This window comes from Electrona antarctica (assembly GCF_951216825.1).
Source record: "Electrona antarctica genome assembly, chromosome: 13".
Classification (NCBI taxonomy): Eukaryota; Metazoa; Chordata; class Actinopteri; order Myctophiformes; family Myctophidae; genus Electrona; species Electrona antarctica.
This window is the reverse complement of record NC_136794.1, coordinates 21,683,769-21,711,337: the sequence shown is the minus strand read 5'-3', so window position 1 is coordinate 21,711,337 and position 27,569 is coordinate 21,683,769. Positions and strand designations below refer to the sequence as shown.

The 27,569-nt window shown below is 40.5% G+C and overlaps 3 protein-coding genes across 4 annotated transcripts in view; 1 reads left to right on the top strand and 2 right to left on the bottom strand.

The window, feature by feature from the left end:
• LOC306935283 (coiled-coil domain-containing protein 148-like) overlaps window positions 1-14,842 on the top strand; it is a 51,254-nt gene extending 36,412 nt beyond the window's left edge. The window contains exons 10-15 of the mRNA XM_079518256.1: window positions 2,264-2,470; window positions 10,628-10,768; window positions 12,328-12,446; window positions 12,915-13,032; window positions 13,222-13,359; window positions 14,493-14,842. Coding sequence (XP_079374382.1) covers window positions 2,264-2,470; window positions 10,628-10,768; window positions 12,328-12,446; window positions 12,915-13,032; window positions 13,222-13,359; window positions 14,493-14,639 — 870 coding nt within the window. The 3' untranslated portion in view covers window positions 14,640-14,842. The remainder of the gene's footprint in view (window positions 1-2,263; window positions 2,471-10,627; window positions 10,769-12,327; window positions 12,447-12,914; window positions 13,033-13,221; window positions 13,360-14,492) is intronic.
• Window positions 14,843-17,987: 3,145 nt separating this feature from the next.
• Window positions 17,988-21,773, bottom strand: upp2 (uridine phosphorylase 2). The gene is made up of 7 exons (XM_079518263.1): window positions 21,665-21,773; window positions 21,279-21,393; window positions 21,036-21,194; window positions 20,730-20,844; window positions 19,483-19,692; window positions 18,957-19,103; window positions 17,988-18,513 (listed from the first exon to the last, which is right to left on the bottom strand). The coding sequence occupies exons 1-7, from the start codon at window positions 21,715-21,717 to the stop codon at window positions 18,344-18,346; spliced, it is 969 nt and encodes a 322-aa protein (XP_079374389.1). The 5' UTR covers window positions 21,718-21,773; the 3' UTR covers window positions 17,988-18,343.
• A 312-nt stretch (window positions 21,774-22,085) lies between these two features.
• LOC306935288 (uncharacterized protein C7orf57-like) lies at window positions 22,086-26,973 on the bottom strand. Of its 2 annotated transcripts, none has more exons than XM_079518264.1 (8): window positions 26,832-26,973; window positions 26,557-26,612; window positions 26,215-26,361; window positions 26,042-26,129; window positions 25,529-25,640; window positions 25,060-25,133; window positions 24,026-24,135; window positions 22,086-23,034 (listed from the first exon to the last, which is right to left on the bottom strand). In XM_079518264.1, the coding sequence occupies exons 2-8, from the start codon at window positions 26,597-26,599 to the stop codon at window positions 23,009-23,011; spliced, it is 600 nt and encodes a 199-aa protein (XP_079374390.1). In that variant the 5' UTR covers window positions 26,600-26,612; window positions 26,832-26,973; the 3' UTR covers window positions 22,086-23,008. The 2 variants fall into 2 exon arrangements, with proteins under 2 accessions (XP_079374390.1, XP_079374391.1); XM_079518265.1 differs by having other exon boundaries at window positions 22,086-23,031.
• Window positions 26,974-27,569: the final 596 nt, after the last annotated feature.

The window sequence follows — 27,569 nt, the reverse complement described above, 5'->3', positions numbered from 1 at the left end:
AGTAGATAGTTGTTCCAATGTGTGGGTGTGATTGCTTCAGAGTTTCATTTTCCCAGTTGATCATTTAGATTTTGATCGTTTCCCTGACATAAAGTGTTGTGTTCTCTAGTCTAGTCAGTGTCAGTTGTCCTATTTATCAGAGCATATTATGCCTCCTGGTGGAAGTAGCCTGCTACTGCCTGCTACAGTTTTGATGATGAGCTCATCATTACAAGTAAGTGGGATGGCAAACGCATGCATCATGCATGCCACAAAGATTTGACAGGACATGTCCTCATAACATTCCCCAGAATGTTGGAGATGCTCCACATTGCTCCAGGGAGGTGTCTTTATTTCGTCATCCCAGGAAGGATCACTCCATATGTAGGTATCACCCTGCAGAGGAATGTCAGGAGCAGGAGCTAAACCAGTTCAATGCCGCTTTAAGAGCACTGTATGTACACGGCACATGCACTGCGGTTAACATTAGCGCATAGTTACAATATACAATGTTTTGCAATTTGCACAGAGATTTTACGCAAAAGAAGAATGTTTCAGCGTTTACATACTGCAGGGAAATATTACATACATACACTTTGTGATGAGGCCCATCAGCTTGTGTGTGTGTGTGTGTGTGTGTGTGTGTGTGTGTGTGTGTGTGTGTGTGTGTGTGTGTGTGTGTGTGTGTGTGTGTGTGTGTGTGTGTGTGTGTGTGTGTGTGTGTGTGTGTGTGTGTGTGTGTGTGTGTGTGTGTGTGTGTGTGTGTGTGTGAGAGAGAGTGAGTGTGTACTATACACACAAAGGTACAGTATGTTCCTTTGTCCAGGCTCACCAAATAATTTCAGAACAAAAGTGAGGAAAGTGACTATAAGACGGGACGGATTCCTTAAGTTCTGAAGATGTGCATAAATAAACAGGTTTTTTGCTTGACTGCCCCTGGCACTTCTGTTCCTGGCACTTGTCAGCTTACTCGTTTTCAATAAAACCAGTCAGCCGTCTAATGCCTTCGCACTGTCAGTTAGCCGCCATTAGCCCAATAGATGAATATCATTCCCTCTGTTCCAATGAAGCATCCATGTGGTGCTGCCTCTGTATGAGTGCTGACACAATGATGAATAACTACAACAGGCAGCTCTCACACTCACACACCAGAACCATTTCCCTTCAGGACATGTCACAAGGTACATGTTTAGACCCCAACAACACTTCTGCATTCATCACTATATATATATATATATATATATATATATATATATATATATATATATATAATATTGTGGTGTTTATGGATTTAGGTTTGCATGATAAGTTACATGACATGGGATAAGTTATACTTCATCACACGGCCATATGGCTCACGTTTTTCAGTTAATTAAGATTCTTCAGCTCAGATTGACCATTAACCATTTATTATAAAGCTATTGCATTTAGTATGGCAGTGTAGCTCTGCTCATTTGATATCTCAGATTACCTGTGCACCGAGACACAGCTCTGATTATATCAACAACAACCCCCCCAGAGCAGTGCACAAGATAAAGACATTACATGAACAACATAACTTTCAATTGAATGCCATATACCACAGATACATATCACAATAGAACAATCCATAAATCACATTATAATCACAGAATCACCCATTACAGAACTAAATGCCACAGGGAGGAGGCCAGGGAGGTGGAGGGAATTTGAATGGTGACGTCTGAACAACTCCTGTGTCAGCTAGCATTTAGAGTGAATGCAGAATAGTGAAGTGACTGCTTAAATGGACCGCCTGATTTGCACTGAGGGAAGATAGCTTGTTACGAACGAGAGTGAAGGGAGTTGACGTGGAGAGACAGAGCAGAATTAATTACTGTTAGAGAATGAATGAAGGAGGTCCGGGAAAATAATAAAATAATAATAAACCTTCTGACTTGTGTGTATGTCTCAATGAACTCGCTGCGCTGGATTAATTCTAGAGTCTAGACTCTAGAATAACAGATAGATGAGCAAAGTATGAATTGTCCTACAGAATAGAGGGTATGCGCGTGCATAAAGTAGTGGCAAAGTGAGTTTAACGTTGTTTAACATCGTTTAATGCAATCAAATCTGACTTTTCTGTATGGGCTGTAAGGTCAATGTATTTTTTTCCCGCATAACTTCCGGGTATGATGATGATATCATGCGCACATACTCTCTATATGAATTAAATGTTCTGTCCAACAACTAAATTAATTAAACAGTGCCGGACCTCCCCAATCAATGACTTGACCTCCCCCATCAATCTTGTTACTTGTTCCAGACGGAGCACGAGCAAACCTTGGACTGGCAGCGCTACAGCCAGGCCCAGCTGAGTGCGATAGGCCAGAGCTGGCGAAGGGACCGAGCTGACCTGCTGACCAGGGCCCTGTTGACACTGGAGGAGGCCAGGCTCGTCCACCAGGAGGAGCTGGAGCTCCACGGTGATCGCCAGCACCAGCAGAACATCTGTTCTCGCCTCAGGGGCAAAGTTAGTGCATAATATAATATTGTTGACACTATTTATTTCACCAAGCGGTGTCTCTTAGAATATATGCAGTCGCCGAAAATCCCCTCCCGACGACTGCTGGGTTTGTGCCCAGCGACATTATGGCTCAGAGAAGTACTTATGTGTCATGCATTATTGCTGGCAGTTATGCCACAGTACAATGCCTGCCTACAGAGCATCAATTCCTTCAGGAGCAGAATCACAACTGCAATGTGCCTGCTCAGTGTTCTGCAGCCAATATAGATTCTGCCCTTTTTCTTTGTATGGTAGAATCATTCACATTTGCTAGAATAGGGGACATTGTGCTGTTACATCCATTTTGCCTTATACTTACCTCAAAAGTTCATTATGTTGCCTCGAGTGCGGAGGTGTTACTTGAGAATGACTTGGTTGGGCATGCAGACATGACATGATGTAGTATACACACTGACTAGGCTGCTTATTACACCAGCCTGGCAGTGGTTCACACGTTAGATGCCCCTTGGGATGGGCTGTGAATGCAAACAAGCTAATAAGGAAGGCCTTGTCTTGCTTGCATGATGTAGCCGTCTCCAGGGTGTTTGTGTCTTTGGTTTTGCACAACAAACAAGTAACCCATGGAAAGAACATCCCATTGCGGTAAGAAATCAGCTCAGCTCTGTTCATTTACACAAGTCATGTTTGTAATCTGTAGTTTGGATGGCGTCACAGTGCCGATCGGATAAGGCATTGTGACCTGGGATCATGCTATGGGTCACGTCTACCAACAGAGGCCCTCGCAAGTCAGCTTTCTCAAACAACTAGAAAGTCACATAGTTTAGGTATAGTACTATACTATAAGAACCAAACAATCAGCTTGAAAAATATGTATTTACCACTCTTGTCATCAGGTGATCACCAGCCAGACACGTCATAGCTGGCAGAAACCTTGTGTGTAGACTCTACACACAAGGTTTCTGCCAGCTATGATGTGTCATGATACATGCCTTGGACATACTCTACACAGTACTGTAGAGCAGGGGTTCTCAACGTTTTTGGCCGGGGACCCCAGGAAATGCTTTGGCAATGTCTCGGGACCCCCGCCCCGCCCCCTCCCGACCCCCAATATAAATTGACTGCTACAATAACCTTAATAATAGAGACAATACACCATAAATAAATACTGAAACCAGATATAATCATTATGGAAGGTGTATGCATGTACTATGTGTACTATGTAAACTCTTCATTTCCATTTTCCAGCCATTCCGTTTTTTTTGTTTTTTTGAAAATAATTTGGGGACCCCCCAAAATAATTTGGCGACCCCCGAGGGGTCGTGACCCACGGGTTGAGAACCCCTGCTGTAGAGTATGTCCAAGGCAAAAAATTCAAAATTCCATTATGCTTTAAGTAGCATAGTGTTTTTGTGAGAAAAAAAGATTTCTTTTCAACAGCTACGAGGCTTTGAAATGCAATAGCAGGGTTGTTGCCAGGAAGGAAAAAAAAGTATTGATCGGATCCCACGGGGGGAAATTCAGGCACAAAAGTAATAAGGACAATAGGTACAGTACAGAAGAATAACATCACATCATCGCAATAAATACACATATAATTCAAGTTTACAGATGCATATACCCAATCAATTGTCTTGCCTAGTGCAGAGTAAGAGACACTGTCAATATAAATATTAAAGTATAAAGATTTATATACACACACACACACACACACACACACACACACACACACACACACACACACACACACACACACACACACACACACACACACACACACACACACACACACAATCTATGAATTGACAACCACTTGGCCCCAATGTGTATCCATGCACTGTAGTCAATCAGAGCTGAATTTGTGTCATTTGGAGAACATCTCATCCGTAAAATATAAATTCACTTCCTTAATTGTCTGAAGGGAACCATGTTTCATGTATTTTTCAGCCCCGAGATACCAAACTTTCAACCTTCACACGCGTGTGTCAGAGAGATAGTGGAAGTGCACACATGCATGCGTGTGTGTGTGTGTGTGTGCGTGTGTGCGTGCGTGCGTGCGTGCGTGCGTGCGTGCGTGCGTGCGTGTGTATGTATAGGGTCCCAGATGGAAGTCTGTTTCCAGCCAATCTTTCGTTTCAGTGCCTTTATCATGGCAGCACAGTGACGCGTCCGGCGGATAAGATGGATTCTCCTTCCATTCAATCTGCCTCTGCTAATGTTTTGTTTTTGTAGCTGCTGCCTCTGTCTCCTGTAGCATCCCAGAGTTGATCATGATTTATTGACCACCTCTCACAACATCAGCCATGCTTTTATTGCATTCTGATTGCATTATGTGAACTGTATTATTTTGGCAGTGGATGGTGCTGCTGTTGGCAAGTCACTGTCCTCCACAAAAAGTACTTTCATTTAATTTAGGACTCAGTCAAAATGCTGTCATAACTCTATATGCACAGTGAAGCTTGACAAATAAATTACATATTAGTATGAAATGGCAAATTAAGATAACTGTGACTATAGCAAATATTGGTTTTACAAGATAGACTTGACCTTGATGATATGATTCATACAACATATTCAGTAAGTAACAGTTAACTATGAATAGATTCACCTGATTGTGATTAGTGACATCAATCAAATATGCCTCATATAGTGTCTTATAAAATGTTTGTGCTTTAAATGGAAGAGATAGTGGAGGACATGGAGGGCAGAAGTGTGACTGAAGTGCAGACCGGGGGTGCTGAGATTATTGTGCTCTCCAGGTTACGATATTCTCTAAATGTTGCCACAATGTGCCAGTGCCACACATGTATGCCAGTTTCTGTTCCAGAGATACATGCTGATGTCCAGGCTCCCTCCTCATTTCACCTCCTGTCTGCCAAGCTGGGGCCAGAGAGGTTATTGGTGGAGGTGAGGGCTATCTTGGACTGACTGACCTCATCAGGAACATGACTGTGCAATGCTAACCTGTTCCCCTTCTAGGGCACATTGTATGCTGTGTTAGGAACCCCAGTTTAAATGATGTGCCAGAGCCAGTTTGAACCTCCCTGCTTTGAAGGGCAAGTCTGTCCCACAGGCCAAGACTTGAGCTCCGACCGATAACCTTTCGGACCTGCACAGATGGCTGTAGCTGCGGTGTACCGATCCGTCTATATATGTGACACAGATGATATTGATCATCACACAGCTGTAGCTATTCAACTTTAGTGAATGGTTATACAAAGAGAAGATAGATTCAAATGACTACAGTATGTGTAATCATGAAAATGATTACTGAATTTCTAAAATCCTACAGTTTGTTGCTCCACTGTCTGGAGCAACAAGAGACCGTAATCTGCGAAAGAGACCATCATTATTGGCTGTAAATCATAGGTATTGTAATTGGCTATCTTTGTTCTTGGCTTTTAATTAGCCATTGTGAAGAAATTACCCAAACCCAAATCCTCTGCAGTGGTATTTATTTTGCCTCCCGCAGAAGTCTCACTCTCAGACATGTTTGATGAGCTATTGTACATTTGACATCGTAGAATTCTGGTTATGACACTTGTAGCGATGCACTCAGGTGGGAAGAGGCTGAGTGAGAATATACGTAGGTACAAAGAAAAAGGCCCTGTACAAAAATAAATTCTCTCATCCAGATCCATTACACAAGTTTGTTTTCTCCGTGCCTGTTCTCCGGTGGACTTTGTGGTATCAACAGCACTGTTACATATTAACGTGTGCTAAGCTACAGTACAGTACTGATCTACATGTTCTCCCTGATGTAATCACAGGCTCTACTAGGTGAAAGCAACACCTCCCCTGTTGCTGTAAAATTCAGAGTTACGCCCTTTACCTTACTGAATTTGATCTTATACAAGTAGAACACCCGATACGAAACACCGCTACATCAGCTTGCCTGCAACATGTTCAGGTTCCGTTACCAAGCGTTGGCCAAGTTATTGCGTCGGTCAAATAGGTCCTCTCCCCATTGTTAGTGTTAGTCAACACTCAAGAATTGTTAAATATTTTTGCGTGAGATTATCCATGTGATGATGATTATGCATGTGGTCAATCATTTGTCACTAAATGAGCAGGAATGGAAAATGTCAAACCCTCAGTGACAGAATACATCACAGTTACTTTACAATTACATTAACAAAGCCTTTGAGGAAGAAATGCATACGATTCTTTCGTCATTGTGACATTTACACAGTGGCTGCTGCCATGAAAAGGAATAGGCGCCCCTTTGTCGAAGATTTCACAGAACATTTGATTGTGATGACAAATTACAGACGGTACATAATGAGTGTTTTATTCTCTTTGTGCTATTTTTCGAAGAGTGACAAAACGAATCAATCAGACTTCTATAGATCAGTGTTTCCCAACCTTTTTTCTGCCAGGGCACACTTTTCATAGCCTAAAATTCCCAGGGCACAACTAGGTATACGGTGTGTGTGATAATATATATATATATATGTGTCCCGATCGCGTTTTTTTGCTACCGATCCGATTCCGATCATATAACACTTATGCCATATCCCTGTAGTACAATATCTTAAATCACAGACTATATCTAGTCTAATATCATGATATGGATATGGATGGATATAATATTGATGCCCTGCACCAAAACCCTAAAGTGATTACAAAAATAATAATAAAAAATACAAATACTATACTGTAGGCCTATATATATTTTTGGTACTATTGCGATGTGAGAAATATATATGTCACTCTAGTCTAGTCTGTTGTGTTGCCTTTCAATTATTCAAAGGAAAATATATGCGACTACTTAGAATGACATGATAATTGATGATGATAATTAGAATGAATTTTTTTATTATTTTAGTTTTTTCCTATGAAACCAGGGAACCATAGCAAAATAATGATGTATTGGTTAATTAGATTGAGTAAATAGTTGAAACTATAGCTTATAGACCTGAAGTCAAGTTAGAACTCTTATAGAGAATCTCTCTCATTCAGAGATAGTACTACAGACACCTATCCCATCATGCATAGCGGGGGTTGCATTTCCTTTGTTTTCATCATGACACACACACACACACACACACACACACACACACACACACACACACACACACACACACACACACACACACACACACACACACACACACACATTTAACATCTTTATTTGCATTCACATTTAACAAGAAATTCTTGAACACAAACAATAGTAGATGTGCAAACTTGGAAAACTCTACAACAACTGCTTCAGGATACAGATCACGGGTACAGGAAGCATCGCCTTCTCCATATATGGCGAGTGGCGACTGCCAATTATCGCAGACACTGAACAGAATTTTGCCAATGCCTTAGCTCTCGGCTTGGGTATTCCTGCAATCTGCAGGCCCCTCACAACTGATTTATGGACATTACCAAGGCTTCCAAATATGAACACAAGTTTACATTTGTAGCCAAGCTGTATAATAGCATCCTTAAGACGCTGGTACTTAAGCACCTTGGTAAGGAATGCCTCTTCTAGACATAAAATGGTCACTTCTCTACTGTCCTCATCAACAACATCTGGTGTATTAGCTCTCTTATTGTCCAGGCAGATATTAAAGATGGTGTTACTTAAGGCTTTCATATGTCACCCCATTTCCAGCATGAAACACAAAGCTATCTTATCAGGGCCCAGGCCAAACTTGATGGATGGTGTAATTTTAGGGCTAGTTGTCCAGGGTTTTTTGGTGGGAGAAAAATCTACAGAATGTCTCTGCTTTGGTATTGATTCTATACTAACAGTTTTCTCTTCATCATTTATGAAGTATCAATATTTTTTTTATATTTTGTATACTGACCAAGACCATGTCATACTGTACCATGCATACAATCCACTTGCTTTTCTTCCTTGCTTATATATTGGAAATATGTAATTTTAAATTCAAGTTAGAGGGAAAACACATTGCACCGTAACTCATATGGTATTGTAGCTTAAATCCTTATTGTTCTTTTGTCATTTTGACACAATCTGTTGTTCAATGAACACACATTACCACACTGCAATGTGTAGCATTAAGACTAGTATATAATTTATGAACCTGATACTGTACCACACTCAATTACATTCAAGTTGGAGAAGCAGAACTTACCATAATGGATTTTTCTAAGACATGATGTACTCTACTGTACTCTAATGGCCACTTTAGGGTGTGGGGGTGTCCGTGCTGGGACACGTACGTACACATGCATACACATACTGTACGTACGCATACATAAACACATAGGTGCGTAATGGAGCTGAGGCACCGCTCAAAAAACAAAAAATAAAGAAAAAAAATAACTTTAAACCTACAACAAGTTTCCCTGTGTCTCTCCTTCCAACCAACTCGGTCCCTAACAGAGAGTCTAAATCTTAGGCTAAGTAATTACCCATCCATTCAAATGGATATGGATTAGGCCTATAGGAAGGATTGACCCCTTTTAACCTCATATAGGAAATTACACACTAGTGTTTCTTGGCATGGAAAGATCGATGTACAGTACAAGCTACGTGTTGTGAACATGTTTGTAGATCCACTACTTTTGCTATTTAACATACAGCTAAGTATAATAGAATTGAAGTGGTTAAACAACAGGGAAGATAGTTGTTGGTATTTGTCAGCTAGTAGGCACCATGAATGATTGATTTGATGACGCGGCTGGACGGTGCTAATGTGAGTTAGGCCATGTTAATGTGCAGCCTCGTCCTGCGGGGCTGCTTAAGCTTTCAGCTGATAGATCTGTGAATGTGCCTGGCGGGTTGAAATGTAACACTTCAACACACACCATGCCGCAGGGAGCCTGCTGCATAGCATACCTGTCACTCACGCTTCCAAACAACTTTGATTGTTAATATGATAGAGAGACAGGCCCCATACACACATATGCCCCATACACACCTATCAAACTCGTGTTCTGTGTCTTGTCTGTGTTTAATGGCCGCTACAATGTTTTTTCCAATGGGAGTCACATGGTTTGACCAAACATTTGTGTTTTTGATGGCTGTGTTCTGCCCATCAAACAAAATTGTTTGGTTCAAACCATGTGACTTCCATTGAAAAAGCATTGTGACAGCCATTAAACGCAGACAAGACACACAGAACGTTTTTGATATGTGTGTATGGGGCCAGAGAGTGAGTGTGCGTGTGTGCACGTGCGTGCCGTGTGTGTGTATTTTAAAAACATAGAAATACTAGTTCTACGTTCTTTTAGAATGTAGAACTAGTATTTTTATTTTATTTTTCAAAATGAGAATGTTTGAACATTTTCAAAATGTTCACCATTAAAGCATCTGTGTCATTTTAGATCTTTGCATTGGCTAGCAGATGTAGGCCAACACTTGCTATTCTTAACATTTAGAAAAAATCTGAACATTTGAGAGCTACTGATTTCGGCCTCAGGTCTTAATGGGTCAAAACTAATGTGACCAACATATTAGTCTGTATGTAAGTGTATTTTGTGCATAGACTTAATACTCTCTGTGTGACAGTGTTTCTTGACAAGGAAGTGTTTGTGGACCACAGAGAACAGTCTCTGGTGCCGTTCAAGTAAAGTGAACAAATGGTGTTTGAGAGGCTGTTTGAGAGGCTGTTTTAAAGCCTCCATCAAACGTTCACACCGCACTGTGGCACAATGGCACTGAAGTTTTATGTGTGTGTGTGTGTGTGTGTGTGTGTGTGTGTGTGTGTGTGTGTGTGTGTGTGTGTGTGTGTGTGTGTGTGTGTGTGTGTGTGTGTGTGTGTGTGTGTGTGTGTGTGTGTGTGTGTGTGTGTGTGTGTGTGTGTGTGTGTGTGTGTGTGTGTGTGTGTGCGTGCGTGCGTGCGTGCGTGCGTGCGTGCGTGCGTGCGTGCGTGCGTGCGTGCGTGCGTGCGTGCGTGCGTGCGTGCGTGCGTGCGTGCGTGCGTGCGTGCGTGCGTGCGTGCGTGCGTGCGTGCGTGCGTGCGTGCGTGCGTGCGTGCGTGCGTGCGTGCGTGCGTGCGTGCGTGCGTGCGTGCGTGCGTGCGTGCTACTTTCAGTAACCTTTGGATTACTTGAATTCTATTGATTTTGGGGTAATCCAAACTACCCAAGGTAATTAGATTAGAACATTACTTTGATTACAATGTATGCACGTAATTAGTCATCTGTTACCAATTACATCTTGAATGTAACCTCCCCAACCCTGTGTGTTCACATGTATAGCTGCAGCAGTGGCGTGCCCAGCAGGAGGAAGTGGCGAGGCTGGAGGCGGCGGTGGCGGAAAGACAACAGGAGGAAGAGCAGGAGAGGATGATGAGGGAACAGGAGAGAGAAGCAGCCTTCAGGTCACAGCAGAAGGAAAAAGTAAACGCATTTACTGCCCTCAAAAACCCACCTCTTCAGACCCCCACCCTGTTTCAACTGTTTTTACTTTAAGACATATTTTTGTATGTAAAAATGCTTTGGAGTTACTTATATTAACTATATTTACAATTTACAATTTAGGCATTTAGCAGACACTCTTAATCCAGAGCGATTTACATTAAGCAAGAACAAAAAAGCATGGGAATACATCACATAAAAAGCATTTATCATGAAACATGCGTACCGCACGCCAGGGCTCCACCGGACGCGTTGCGTCTCCGTCGCGTGCGTCAAAAAACGCACCGGTTCAATTTTAATGCACGCGTTAATGTCACGCAACGCGGACAGTGGAGCCACACTTCATTGATTAAAAAGGGAACATTCCCTGACGGTGACGGAGACGCGACGCTGACGCGCCCGGTGGAGCCCTGGCGTAAGCTAAGAACGTAACAGTGGAATATCTATATAATGAAACTATACATATAAACTATACATATATACTATACTATGCTATACATATGTACTATGATGTGCTATGACTACATACAATGCAATTATAGTGCTGTATATAAATCTGAGGTATTATTATTATTATTATTATTATTATTATTACCATGAAGCCTAATTTATATATTGTTGTACGACAGTGTCACTGGAAATAACTGAAAAACCACGAAATACAAATTAGGGTTCAGGATGAACAATTCTCACAATACACACCCACCTACTACTTTAAATTCACGATATCGTCTCCAACTTTATGGCTTGGCCCCGTCTATCGTTGCTTGCAGCTATATTATTTGTTGTTCCTGGTGGAATAATCCATTTCTTGGTGGGTGGCTAATTGCATTGCAAACTCGTTTCAATGTGATGATTCTCTGGATTCCTATGCCGCTCTGTGTTGGATGGATTATCTGCACATGTCATGTCAATGACCACCTTTAGCCTTTGTTCTCAGCGTGTAGCTTGTGAGACTAACAGCTGTCATTTAGACTATTCAAATATTTAATTTGTGAACTGAGCTACGATGTAAACTTGCTTACATAACCTGTGTGGTTTATGGGGTTTAGAGTGTTTTGATTTTAGAGGACTCGATGGACTCTTTTAAACATTTTAAACAACCCCACAAATAGTTTTTTATGTTTTAGGGTATTTTTACTTTGAATTTAAGATAATTAAATGTGTTCTTCAAACTGATAATGTTTCTTTGTGCTGGAGTGTGTGTGTAGTGTGTACAGTGCACTGGAGTGCTTGTGTGTCCATTTAATTAACTCCGTCCTAAGGGGTTCTGCCATGTGCAACCTGAGATGCTCTCTGATTAATGAGAGCATTTAGGCAGCATTGGATTCCATATAATTTGGCACAAATGGCCTGGCAGACAATGAAATATCATCTCATTCTCTCTATTTACTCCTATCTGATTTCGGTGCTGTCAGAATCAATAGGACATGAAGATCTTTAAGTTCCTCCGGAGCCGACTCACGGGGAAGTGCTGCCGCTGTTATTGTTGTCATTAACCTTTCGTTGTCAATCTTTGTGAATGTTTGTCTTCTCCTCAGGTTAGGCACTTTTATTTAAAGCAGCAGAGGAAGAGGGAGGAACAGGAGAAGAGGGACCAGGAGAGACTCGCCCAGCTGAGGGCCGTTATGGAAGAGCAGGCTCGGCAAGATAAGGAAAGGTGAGCGTTGCGCCACGGGACCTGCCGCTTCGGTTGCAGCAATACTGCGTCAAGGTTACTAAAGGAGAACCCAGACCGTACTACAGCAACCTCCTTCAGCTTCATTAAAGCTAAAGCTAAAACATTAATTTGTTTAGCCTTTGACTTGTGGGTGTATTGATTTAAAGTCACCATCCTGTTCAAATGTTTCTGACTCTGAACTGTTCATTCATGCCCTTCCGAATAGGCAAATCCATTTTCTCCACCAACGTGATTATGGCGATGAGACACGGGCAACTCAGGCCGGTGAAAAGGGGTCAAGCGAGATGAGGATGGTCATTGGTCAATAATGGGACAGGAGCTGTAGTCCGGCAAATTCATAAATGCCTCCACAGCCTGAGGCGCATGATGTGTCAGGACTAGGAGAGATAGTTGGTGATGTTAGTGGTGGAAAGTGGTCTGATGTAGGTCTTCTCTGCGGCCCCTTAGGGTGCAGTTTCGGGAGGGGATGCTGCATTGTCGCAAGGAGGAGAGGGAAGCTCGACAGCTGGACTGCCTCAAAGAAGAAGAGCAGAGGCAGAATCGTCTGGAGGCTCTCAGGAATCAGGTGGGCCATTATAAGCCCTTAACCTTTTCACCTGCACTGATTCAGTTCACTTGACACACTGGGAGATTTAGACACTTCCAACTGTTCCGAGCTGAATTGGGGTGCCACTGCCACCTTTTGGCGGAAAGTAAGAAGACAGTCATATCAACAGTAATGTCACAATATTGAACGCTTTCTTATTAATTTCAGGTGGCGGTGGTGGCAGAGGCAGACCCAGCGAGGATGATGGGACACACAGAGGCTTGGAGGAGCCGACAGTGTCTCGAGCAGGATGAGTTTGTGCTGCACAAACCTCTGTATAGCATCAACACGTATACAGACATCCAAGTGAGCTATTGCAAGGCCTAGAAACAACCTTTACCTTATGTTCTCATGATTTCACATCACCAAACAAAACATACCGCAATCTGGTGACTCTTTTCCCCACAGTATGTTTGCAATCTACCTAGCTGATAACACTACACTGCAATAAATGTAGGGTCAGTACAGGCGGGGTGTGTGAGCAGCATGACGATCATATGCTATGATGACAGTGGTGAAAAAAGTACTCACAATTTTTACTTAAGTCAAAATATCAATACGGCAATATAGAAATACTCTTACTGTTACAACTTACAAGTAAAAGTCTGGGATTCAAAATGTACTTGAGTAGAAGTACAAAAGTATTGGCATCAAAATGTACTTAAAGTACCAAAAGTAGAAAGTACTCAGTATGCAGAATGTCCCATTTCAAGTTTTCAAATGTATAAAAATATTATGAAAATAGCAGGTCTCACAATGTGTCGCGGTGCGATTGCAATGCAATTGCGATGCATTGTGAGCTTGTAGATCGGCTATTTTCAAATGGCCAAAATGTATAGGTCTGAAGTGTTTAATGTATATTTTAATAATAATCAAACTCTACAAAGTAACTAGTAACTAAAGTTTTAAAATACATGTAGTGCAGTAAAAGGACAATATTTGCACCCAAGATGTAGTGGAGTAGAAGTAAAGGTATTGTGAATTGGAAGTACTCAAGTTAAGTACAAATAACTCAAAATTGTAGGCTACTTAAGTACAGTACTTAAGTAAATGTACTTAATTACTTTCCACCACTGTTTATTTGTCTGTCACTCTCAGAGTCATAGGTACATTGCACAGGTTATGATACAAACTGTGTACATAGACATTGGTACTATCAAGTGCAAACAAACAGCAAGAACACGGGGTGCAGCGCTGGATATTGTCTGGCTTCTTCTGTGAGACACACTATCACACACTTTACATAAGGCTGATCACAACAATGTTTGACTTAGGTAAACCTTTTTCCTCCAATGAACCTTTAAATCGTCATGGCTGACCAGTCAATCAGTGCACACTAGTGTATGAGATGTTTGGTTTTGGTTTTCCAGAACATTACATTTTTACTGTATAGGATACTGTATCTGTGCATGTTTATGATATCTTGATCTGTTTTCTAGATTGTGTCTGACCCAAGAGTGCGGGTGGAACAGGCTCTTCGGGAAGCAGGCCTCCACCACACCCAGTATGCCAAAGAGGTTTTGGCTGGTATCAAACCCACGAAACCGCCGCGACGGGACACCAAGTCAGCATTCATGAATTCTTAATTCAACTCGCTAAGAAGCTATCTTTTGGAAGGAATTTGGTAGCATTTTACCTTCACAGGTGTGTAAAATGCAATTTGTCAGTTTGGATGTATTCACTGGACAGCACAGAATAATTTAATTGTTTTCTACAGCTGCTTAGTACAAATGTTAAATTATATTGTTTTTGTATCATGAGAAAAACCCTACAATCTCATCATTGAGAAAAATGCAGATATTTGAGTGTTCATTCTCAAACATTGAAATATAGACATACTGGTACATGTTTCCTATGAATAAAATGTATCTTTGTATGGATTATTGTCAGTATTTTTGTGTAGGCTATAAAAAAACCATCTTACAATTTAGAATTAATCAGAATTATCCTACATATAATTCTTGGAACGTCTGTCTGTCGGTCAATCTTAACAAGTTTTTCTCCTCAGTGGGTGGGTTGAGCAATTGATTTGAACATGCACACGAACATGCACACGGGCACCATGTGCAGACAGATATTTTTCAATTTTAACATTTGTACTATCGATTGATACAACGGGACATTCCTGCGGTTTATGTGCGCACGTGTCAGAAAGTACATTCTTTCAACTATTTTCAAGATGAGAAACGACGTGAGCCCTTATTTTTAACTCTATGCGTGAGCCGCTGCTTCTCTCTGTGAATTTTTTTTACTATTTTGAAAAACTTAAACATACATCAACACGTTGAGCTTGTAGATCGGCTATTTGAACTATTTAAAAATGTTTTTCAATATAGTATACAAAAAAAGGAAAAGAAGTTTAGGGATGATGAAAATAGGGCCCTGTGTGTGTGTGTGTGTGTGTGTGTGTGTGTGTGCGTGTGTGTGTGTGTGTGTGTGTGTGTGTGTGTGTGTGTGTGTGTGTGTGTGTGTGTGTGTGTGTGTGTGTGTGTGTGTGTGTGTGTGTGTGTGTGTGTGTGTGTGTGTGTGTGTGTGTGTGTGTGTGTGTGTGTGTGTGTGTGTGTGTGTGTGTGTGTGTGTGAGGACTAAGGAGTACTGTAATTGATACGGTGCGTGTGTGTGTGTGTCTCAGTAAGGAGTACTGTAATTGATACGGAACACCATATCCAGTCAATGCACGGAGGTACCTTGTAATGTTACAACAGCAAAAACAACACTGGACTGGTTTAAAACTACAGGGGAAGCTAGCTTGCCTTCCCGATGCAGACCACACCGTATCTCATACAATATTCAAGAATTATGCAGTTGATGAGGATATAGTCATCTTTACAGTCAAAGCCAGATTACATGTCCTTCCAACCAGACTCAATCTCTCTGTGGTACCCTAACACGTTTCCTCCTCATTGTCTGCACCATGACCACACTCCAGTTACAGAAACACTGTCACATATTCTTAATGGCTGCTATGTATATAAGGGAATGTACATTGCTAGGCACGACAGAATTGTTGACCTATTAGCTAAGGACATAAATTCACATGTTTCATCATCTGCCAAAATGTATATAAGCACTCACGTGTTTCAACTGCCATGTTCATGCACAATAATGAAAATGATGCCTTTTCAGATGTCACAGCTAATACAGCAGATATTGTTGTTGCTGATGAGGACAGTAGAGAAGTGATCATTTTGGAAGTGGCATGTACATTTGACCACTTAAGTACCAGCGTCTTAAGGATGCTAACAGCTTGGCTACAAATGTAAACTACTTGTGTTCATATTTGGAAGCCTCGGTAATGTCCATAAATCAGTCGTGAGGGGCCTGCAGATTGCAGGCATGCCCAAGCCGAGAGCTAAGGCATCGGCAGAATTCTGTTCAGTGTCTGCAATAATTGGCAGTCGCCATATATGGAGAATGCGATGCTTTCTGTACCCGTGATCTGTATCCTGAAGCACTTGTTGTGGAGTTTTCCAAGTTTGCGCATATACTATTGTTCGTGTTCAAGAATTTCTTGTAAAATGTGAATGCAAATAAAGATGTTAAATGTGTTTAACTGTCCATGGTTAGGCATAGTACAGTAGCCTAAAGATCGAGTCAGAGGAATACACTGACTGCTGTCGTCTTATCACCCAACTTATACCCAACCTAGGGTCTGTGGACCACCTGCCTCAAGAAAAGGATTTATTTCATTTGTTAATGTGCACATCCCAAGCTGATCTCTTAACTCTCTCCCCAGCCCCAGACTGTCTGTCCCATCACCTGTGCTCAATCAATGCTATTATTAACATGCAAGACTGCAACAAACTTGGTATCCCAAAGTTTAATTAAGCATAGGCTACTGTGTATACTTTGTAACCCAATGTCTGCAAACTTATACTTTTGACTGCACACATCCCCGGTTATGGACTAGTTATTATTATTGACATCATGTCAGCTGTAGTGGATGGCAGAACTAGGCCTATTTTAATATGAAATGATAGGGCACAACAGAGCCATGTCTGATTTACTATTACTACAATTATTCCATATAATTAACCTAATGTGGCAAGTCATAAACACAATCACAAGTACACTTGGTTACCTGATATAAAAATTGCAAAGTTAATGCTAAGTCTGTAATTTATCAGCTGATGCATTTAAGCAATTTCAGTTCAATACAGTGTAGGAAGATTCACTTTATCTGCAACATCTGCATGCATCTAAGAAATTCAGTATTTCTGATCAAATCAGAGGCCAGGAGTTAATATTGTATAGAACATATTTTATTTACTTTAAATTACAGTCATAGCTCCTTACATAAGAAGCAAAATATTAAATATAAAAACAATATATAACAGGTAAGTAACATACACTCTTTGAGCTTCAAAGAAATCACAAATCATCACATATCCTTCTTACAGTAACCATGTAGGGAACTAAGTAATGCACATATGAACATAATTTATTAGCTATACATATATCTACATTTTATCTACATATTCATCAGTCATTACTATATACACATTGTTGTTTCTTACAGCAGTATAATGATAACATCTGTTGAATTCACCCCATTGCTGGGGTCATAAATGTTGATTTAACCCTAGAACACTAAACACAGGTGATTTTCATAATGTTGCTGATGTCTGAGGTGGGTGGGTCTTTCAGTACCTTCATGATGCTCAGTGACATAATGTTGCTGATGTCTGAGGTGGGTGGGTCTTTCAGTACCTTCATGATGCTCAGTGACATCATAATGGTGCTGATGTCTGAGGTGGGTGGGTCTTTCAGTACCTTCATGATGCTCAGTGACATCATAATGGTGCTGATGTCTGAGGTGGGTGGGTCTTTCAGTACCTTCATGATGCTCAGTGACATCATAATGTTGCTGATGTCTGAGGTGGATGGGTCTTTCAGTACCTTCATGATGCTCAGTGACATCATAATGTTGCTGATGTCTGAGGTGGGTGGGTCTTTCAGTACCTTCATGATGCTCAGTGACATCATAGAAGGTAGGTTTGTTGCCCTGTCCACATACCATGGTGTCCACAACCCACATACCAGGCAGGTGTTTGTGTGAATTTCACCCGAGTTTAGTGATAGTTAAAAAACACAATGGCCTTTGTTTTGCTCCCCCATGATATCTGTTTTTTCTTTTGGTAAAAGGTCATGATTAAATATTAAAGAACAGTATCTCAAGTTGCCATGTATTGCTGTACTTCCATATATTTTGATGAGAAATATTTTTATGGAATATATTACTTTGGGTAAAATATACCCGTGTTTAGTGATGGTTTGACAAACGTTAAGTTTAGTGTTCTAGGGTTAAGGCTGGGGGAGTTGGTAGGTATCCTAGGCGTTTCTTAATGAAGTGGGCCACCAGGACCTGAGGTCTCTGCTGGTACTCCACCAGAACATCATGAGGTGTGGTGATCTGGTCTCCATCTAAGCGGTTTAACAACGTAACACAGATGACGGCCGCTGAGGAATAAAAAAAAGAAAACAAGATGTCAGTAACTTGAACCAATACTGTAGTGTTAAACAGTGAAATTCTCAGCATTTATTTGAATCGGTGTACAATTGGAAACGTATCCATATCCATTTGGTTGCATTTGTAAACTCCCTGACAGCAGGACATGTCTTGTCAGTCAGTAGTGATGCCTCTGTATGGTTAACTATTTAAACTCTTGTCTACAGTATATACTTCCCCCAGGGGTCTACAGTACACTTGGTACCCTCCTTTTTTCCATCTATTCTACACCAACATTCTTTACTGAAATAAACAATCTACAAGCTCTCAACATGTTGCGTCGTGTCACGTTGTGAGCTTGTAGATCTGCATGTTTTTGCCAAATGTTCACCTATTATGACATGCCAAGAATTAGGGTTCAAGTGGTTAAGTATCAATGTGCTGGATAAATTACCTTTGAGGTCACAGATTGCACACATTGCAGCGAACACTGTGGACTCCATTTCAATGTTTCTGACTCCGGCCTCGTGGGCTTTCCTCAGGTACTCTAGTTTCTCTTCAAGTGAGAAGGAACAGAGCGCCCCGTCAAGTCGGCCTTGTCCTAGAGACACAGCAGAGGTTAGGTTAATATATCTTAGCAGCAAGCAGCATATGAGCCAGATGCCATCTAGCTGGCGTTCCACCAGCAAGTGGATCACTCACTCTATGCATGGTAAAGTCTGGAGTGTTAATTATTTAACTCTGAGTGTTAAATTAACTCCATGTTGTGTAACTTTAGAAATTAATTGGATTGTGTGTGTGTGTGTGTGTGTGTGTGTGTGTGTGTGTGTGTGTGTGTGTGTGTGTGTGTGTGTGTGTGTGTGTGTGTGCGTGCATGCGTGTGTGTGTGTGTGCGTGCGTGCGTGCGTGCGTGCGTGCGTGCGTGCGTGCGTGCGTGCGTGCGTGCGTGTGTGCATGTAACAGGATGACGTGCTGTTTACCTTCATAGAAGTCATGGGTGCACATGGTGTTCCCTATCACTGTTGGAAAGTCTTGGAGCTCCGAGGAGCACTGTAGAAGCTCATTGGCTATGCCATCGTCCAGCTGAGTGTTCCGGGTGATCACCTTACCCAGGACCACCTGCTCATATTGAGCCCTGAAGGAGTAGTCCACTGCTTTGTCTGTGATCACCACTGTCCCTGGAGCCAGGCCTAACAGGGGAGAACATCAAGAAGATAATAATTGACATGGTGTTCTGTCCACAGTGCTTGTATCTGTACAGTACGGTATCCAGGATTTCAGACCAGTGTGATTCAGAATAGCTTTGCCTATTTCTACTCAAGATTACTTGGAAAAGGGCATGCAAACTTACTTTTAAAATGTAATATATGTTAAGTATTGACCTCATTAAAAAGTAATGAGCTATATTACTTTCAGTGACTTCTATTGCCATGTAATGTAATGTAATCGTAATGTAATGTATTAGTATTATATTACTTTAGCATTACTTTCGAAATGACAAGATCGTTGAGTAAAGGAAAATCTGAGAGTAATGGAATAGAGAATAAGGCCACAATAACGCTATTGGTATAAAATACTCTTTGGAAGTCTAATGTTGCTCATGTCATGCTCAAACAAACCATTCAAGGCAGAATTACACTTTGTTTGTGTATATACTACTATAGTCTATAGGTAGTATAAGGTACAGGGCTTGACATTAACATTTTGAGGCACTTGTCCTTTGGACAAGTACATTTCCCATTCACTGCACAAAAGTCACTTGTCCAGAGCACGAGCACACAAATAGGCCTACATTTTAAATCAACTAACTGTAAATTGATTTTACTTGGTGAATACATGTTTGAATATTAGGTGAATATGCTAAGTTTGCAAGTTAATAGCCCTAGATTAGAATGTCTATGATCTTACATATATTTCATGTATTCCAAATACACAAGCCATAGATCGGTCCTATCCGCGCAGTGCGTGCACGGTTACCAGACTGACCTCGTCGGCAAGATTTAATACTTAATACTTAAGCCTTAATGTCAAGCCCTGGGGTATATATTTGTTTAAAAATCAAATAGTGAATTGTAGATGAACTGCAGTTTAAGTTTCTGAAAGTAATGGGTAAATTGACAGTAATTATTAATATTACCTCTTTTCTAATTCTAAATATAGAAATATTGTATATGTGTATCCCAGCCCCCAGTTACCCCCACGGAAACAGATTAAGCAATGTTCTTACCGACTCCGCCAGATGTTCCGAGGCGAAAGAGTACCACATCATGACAATGGGCATGGTGTAGAAGTTTGATCATCTCATGGAGCATGATGGAAATGGATGGGACACCCATGCCATGCTGGAAAGAAGAAACAGCAATTGGGTTAAAAACCTACACATAGCACACAACTTACATTGACTGTTTATAACAGGAGTCACACGATTGATCATTACGACATAATGCTGTTGACCTCTGATTTAAACATGAGCAATGTATGTCCGAACAATGGATGTCCCTGTTATGTAGAAAAACTGCATTGTAATACTTACGCTGATAGAGAGCACTGGTCCTACTTTGTACATCGAGTAGCGATCTGTTCCCTCACAGACATCACTGATTTCGTCTCTGTTGCCTGGCAGACCCAATTCTTGGTGGATGAACTGGGCAAAGGCTTTCATCCGATTTGCACTTCCACCAACACACACAAACTATGAGAGACAGAGAGAGATTTCTAGGATTTCTGCTGGCGATACTTTGAAACATATTTCATGTTCTCGCACTCTCTCACAAACCTTGATATCTCCAAACATCTCAGGAAGATTGTGGGTCTTGGTGCCTAGGCTGAAGTGGTAGAGAATATCCTCTTCCATTGTAATCAAATGGGGATTTTGTACCTTGACCTGTTGTCTTTGACACAGCATATCAGAATATGTCAAAGCACAGCAAAATACAAGTCCATTTATCTTAAGTTATATGAACATCTCCAGATGTTGCGATTGTGATTGTGAATCCACACAGCAGTAGGCCATACTGTTTTCCATCTATGGCAAATATATTTTCCAAAAACAGGCGATCATTTTGTAGTTACCCTTACAATATGGATACGGAGGTTCAAATGGTAAAAAAAAAAGCCTACTTTTTGACAGCCACAAATAATATGCTAAGATTTTATACTCACTTGATATATTCAATGGGATCAGTCCCCAAGCAGTTTAATAGAATTGGTCTCATGACTGGATAGGATATTCAGAAAGCAATGTATTGAAATGTCTTCACAAGTAAGTCTGTAGCTGGTGAGAATAGAAAAGTTGTGTCATGCCGTAGGGCTGATATATATATATATGACCGCCGGTCCTTTCTTTGGACTGATTGGCTGCAAAAGGAGGAGTACTGCCTGTCCGCAGCCAGTTAAAATCATTCATGTCTCAAATAAACAAATGGCAACACGAGGTCTTAAATGGTAAACAGTTTCAAAGATAAGCCTTGGTGTATGTTTAAACATCAAACCATGTCTCCAGGCTTCAAAACAACCCAATGCTGGGATTTCCAATGGGTCTTAATAACAACATATTTATGTACTTTGATGCCACTCAGGTATGTTATGTTCAAGTTGTTTATGATCGCATACACATAATGTACAGAATACAGCAGGTAGCAACATTGCAGACAGTGACATTCTGACATACAACTGTTTCAAAGAATGTTTGAGGTTTGCATCATTAAGAAATAACATTACATAACATGGTATGGTATACTTTCAAAAAACAAAAAAATAACATCACACCTACTGACAATAAAATAAAATAAAAATCAATTTTCCAACAGCAACTCATAGCTATTTAAGTGATGTGAATCATCCCTTTACAACTACAACTTAAAATTAACTATTTTCTTTAAACATCTGTATTACATTTTTTCCTGATTAACCATTTTCTGTTTATGTTAGGTATTTGATAGATGAATGAACCACAAATAAGATACTTGGAAATGCAACTACAAGTGCTGTAAGCAAAACTGATTTATTTATAAAGCACCTTTTTAAACTACTGTACGTTTCCAATGAGCTCAACAAAATGATGATGCCTACAGCAGTAAGAATAATAGTAAAACATGCACCCAATCAAACACAAGGCATTAAAATAAAATTTAATTGAGAAAGAAACTAAAAGCCCTAAAAACAAACAATACAAAAACAGAAAACATCAGACACAATGGAAGGCAAGAGAAAACATGGGTCTGTTGCTTGATGATATGACGGATTATGACGCTGACTCTGATCAACACACAGTTACTCTTTAACTTTTACCTAGCCAGGAGAGAGAATCTAGGTTGCTTGGAGCACTAGTCAGGCCAATGTCCTAGTGTATATTTGTTGATCTAAGTGCACAGAAAGAGGTGAATCATATCCGAAACAAAATATTTCATGTGAATGAGTGTTACTGGAAGATGGATATATTTGTTGAATACTGCAAAGCATGTCATGATGACAATTTTTCTCGGGTGGGCGGGGTGGCTATCATCTTCATACACCAGTCTTCAAATCATCTGCTGGCAGGCAGGCAGGCAGGCAGACACACACACACACACACACACACACACACACACACACACACACACACACACACACACACACACACACACACACACACACACACACACACACACACACACACACACACACACACACACACACACACACACACACACACACACACACACACACACACACACACACACACACACACACACACACACACACACACACACACACACACACACACACACACACACACACACACACACACACACACACACACACACACACACACACACACACACACACACACACACACACACACACACACACACACACACACACACACACACACACACACACACACACACACACACACACACACACACTTAGCTGGCTGCTGCTCAAAATCTCAGATAATGCAAGTCATGATGAATTCTATCTTTTCTAAAATGAATTGTCCAGGTGCATATCACCATTAGTTCTAACCTTAAGGGAGCATTCAGTGATTTGGAAACCCCCCCGGTACGCCCCGGTAACAAGATGTGCACATGCACACGCTCTACAGTGGGGGGAAGTGCAACAGGCCAACAGCACGTGCAGCAAGGCCCGCCCCCACTCGATCATGATTGGATGAAGGCTTTCCTACCCACCACCAAAACCGAAACTAGGGTTTTTTGACAGGGAGGAACTCCTTATATGGTCAGCACATTCTATAGTAGGGAGGATTATTATTTTTTAAACAGGAAAATGTGATATTTTAATTAAGTGAAATCACTGAATATACCTTTAACGGTAGTTTCATTATAATGTCATGCTTTTATTTTCATGATCTTATTGTCAAGTATGAAGTCAATATGCTACTTAAAAACATAATTTAAAATATATTATATCAGGGCCAGGGGTACATTTTGATTGCATATTGTGATGACTATGCTTTATTACTTTTGTATTTATATTTATTTAAAATTAGACCTCAAATGACCATCATAAAGCTATACTTACAAGGCATAACAGTAATATCACTGTTATGTTTGGTGGGTTCATCCTCATCTACATAACCAAAGCTCAAGAGCTTTGCCATGTTGTACTCGACTGGTTTCTTGGTGAAGGATCTAGGAGAACGTTTTAAAGGCAGTTTGACAGAATCAAATGAACAGGACAAGCAAAGATGAAGGATATTGAAAACCTCTAGCCACATTTTTTTGTTGTTGTTGTTCTGATTAAACATTTACAATTGACCTTGACACGTGTACCTCTATTCCCTGATACAATGTAGAATGTGTGCAAAACCTGCAACTTGCACTAGATAGATTCTGCTGAATTTGGACAGGCCATTGACATTTTACGAAATGATATTGGAACATTTGCACAGAGCAATAAAGGGCCAACTCAAACACTCCTGCTGCACAGGATCTGCCTATGTTTAGAAGCCAGCGTGCTTTGTGTGGTTTCATTTTCATAAAAGACACTGGTAAAATAAAGGTAAAAAATGTAATGTCAGAATCAGAATCATGTTGACCCAGATCTATGTATGGTCTCGTCTCTTTTTTGCTCTAAAACAAATAAAACATATTCAAATGTCTTGGTGCTGTCATTAAATTTAGCCTCTCATCACCAGGTTTTCCATACAGCTGAAATTATATTAATATCTTAAATGTTAATAGAAGAAATGTCACTTTGCATTCAGTAGTTAATGACATATTATATATATATATACTTTAATATTATAGCCATTTTGGATAATGAGTGCAATCATATATTATATTATGCAAAGTTGGGGCTAGCTGAATGGTTTGGTTGACAAAAAACACCCCAAGGAATGGGGGCAAATTATTATAATAATTATGATATAGGCCTTTACAAACGTCTCTTCAATAAATTATGGATACAACATTATTTGAGCATAGGCCAGTAGATTAAAATCTATCTGGTACAATTCTGATTCATGGGTAGGCAAGTTGAGATGAAGATACCTTGTCTGAATAATAGAGTAAAACAAAGCCAACAGCGCCATCTTGTGATAAACAGAAACTTACGTCTTCCTGAATTTGCTGGTCTCATGACTGTGAGTGGATATCCTCTCCATCTGGCTGTTAGGATCATTGTCCTGCTGTTGGGGAAAGCCAGTAACAACAAAACCATTATCTGGTGTTTACAGAGTATAAATATAACACTATATATCAGCCAAATGCTTGCAAATCTTTGGCTGACAAAACTTTCATTCTGACAATCAATTTGTGAACAAGACAACTGGCCATAATGCAATAATTTGAGACAAACAGGGCCCATGACTGAACTATTAAATGAAGTGAACATGGGCAGCTTAACAGTATAGCACCAAGTTATCGGTTAGTTAGCACAAAGTTATCGGGTAACCATCAACTGTTATTTCTATAGGCATTTCGCTAAGCAATGAGGTTTAGCAAACTAAGGCTTTGAGAAATGAGATAGCTGTATAACGACAGCTCAAGGGACTATGATATTCAAACACATGATTCGGTTTACCTTCTCCTTGCCATCACTGTTCCGCTCCCAAACTGACTTGTTGTCTCCCCCAAAGGGAGCATTTAGCTGTTGAACGGCTCCAGTGTCTCTCTTCTCTTCATTGTTAATTAGGCTGATGGAAAAGTAATATAGCCTTCACTTTAGCCACTTAAACCCTAGCATCCCTATTCTGGTGCTAACTTTCAGTGAAAATAGCCAATCTACAAACTTGCAATGCATTGTGAGCTAATAGAGCGGCTATTTTCGGTGAAAATAGTAGTATTGAGCAGAAACAGGAGGGTGCCTAGTATAGAAGAGCCCTTCCTTTTATTAGACTGGCCCCATGCAGTTTGTAGTGAACAAGCAATTACATATTTTGTTAATGTTTGTTCACTCTTGCTTGTTCAATCTGTTTGAAACAAGCTGAAACAATAAACAATCCTTTATTGTAATTTATTATTGTTATTATTTAGTATTATTTCATCTTCATCATGAAACTGGACAATGTGGAGAATAACGTGATAAAAGTCCTACCTTGGCTTATTATCTGTGAACCATGTTGGAGCTCTGTATGAGTTGGATTTTGGATCAACTACTTCCTCCTCTTCCTGCCATAAAAGATCTGTTATATTGTAGGGAGAAATAACAACATTAAACCATATACAGACAGTACCCTAACAACTGAAAAAGCATAGGATCATAGCTACCTTTCAGTCCCCCTTGTTTTGCAAGTTTGACATATGGAGAGTCTGTCTCCATGACTCCGACTCTGCGGCCACGACCCTTCTCCTCAGGACTATCACCTTGTGATAATCCAGGGATGTGAGATGTCTGGCCCCCAATACCATGAGACCCTGTTTTCAATAGATAATAAATTAAGTCTTTCATCGTAATTTTTTAAGTTATGTCAATCTGTTACATTTCACCCTATAGCCCACGATACCATTATGGGCGCTCCCTCCTCCCCCTCTGGACCAGGGCTAGCCCCCCCCACCTGCAGCAACATGACCCAAAGCTGAATGAATGAATGACGCTTTATTTGTACTTGCCATATGTTGACGGTGGAAGTTCCGAATCGGAATTCATGTCCATTGTCGTTTGTTTTCTATTAAAAATGGAAAACAAAACCCAATACATTGTTAATCTTGCTAACTTTCATTTGCTAGCATTAGCTACCTACCACACATTTATCGATAGAAAACAGTTATGCATTCACAATCACATGAATTGAAAGTAGCCATGGACCCGTTTCTACCTACGTTAGAAACAGCAACAAATGCACACAATTACTTTTTAGCTAATATCTTTATAGTCTTTTACATACCCGGAGTTAAGTTTGAACAACGACCAGGAAGAAGATCGTACAGAGCTCTGAGTGTTTGACTTCAGTTCAGTTTGAGTTTACTGCTTGGTTTTGTGTGTTGCCGTAGAAACGGTCTGTGTGACTGAACTTTCAGAATAGAACTAGAAGGTGTAGAACGGTATGGACTTGTTGGAAATAGAACTGGAATGGCTAGAACTATGGTTTATAGAACCGGCACCATTGAGTAGAACTATTATTGACCAGATATGATAGTGTTACTGTTACTGTTACAATTTATTTATTTGTGTGATTGTTTGTTTGTTTGTTTGTTTGTTTGTTCGTTTATTTGTTTGTTTTTTGTTTATTTTCCTAGACTTACCAAGTTCACTGCATGTATACATATGACACATACCCTTTCTCTCACGGGGCCACGGGCTCCCTATTTAAAAGCTTTTCAAATTTCAAATGAATTGAATTATTCAGCAAAGACCATAAAAGACCTCCTGTGTAATCCATTCATCTTTTCGGCGACACCTCTGGTTGCTTCGTTGTGTGTTGTATGGCAGAATTCAGTTAAAACTAGAAAAAGTGCCCTTCTGGGCACAGGTCTCCACCAGGAGGATGGGAGTGTGTGTGTGTGATGTTTGGCAAAATGTTTAGGAGCAATATAAACGTGTGTGTGACGCGGCTTGGCCTGTTGTAGCGCCACCATGAGGCTGATTTGAAAACTGTCAAGTGGCATTTCTTCCAAAGCCTAGT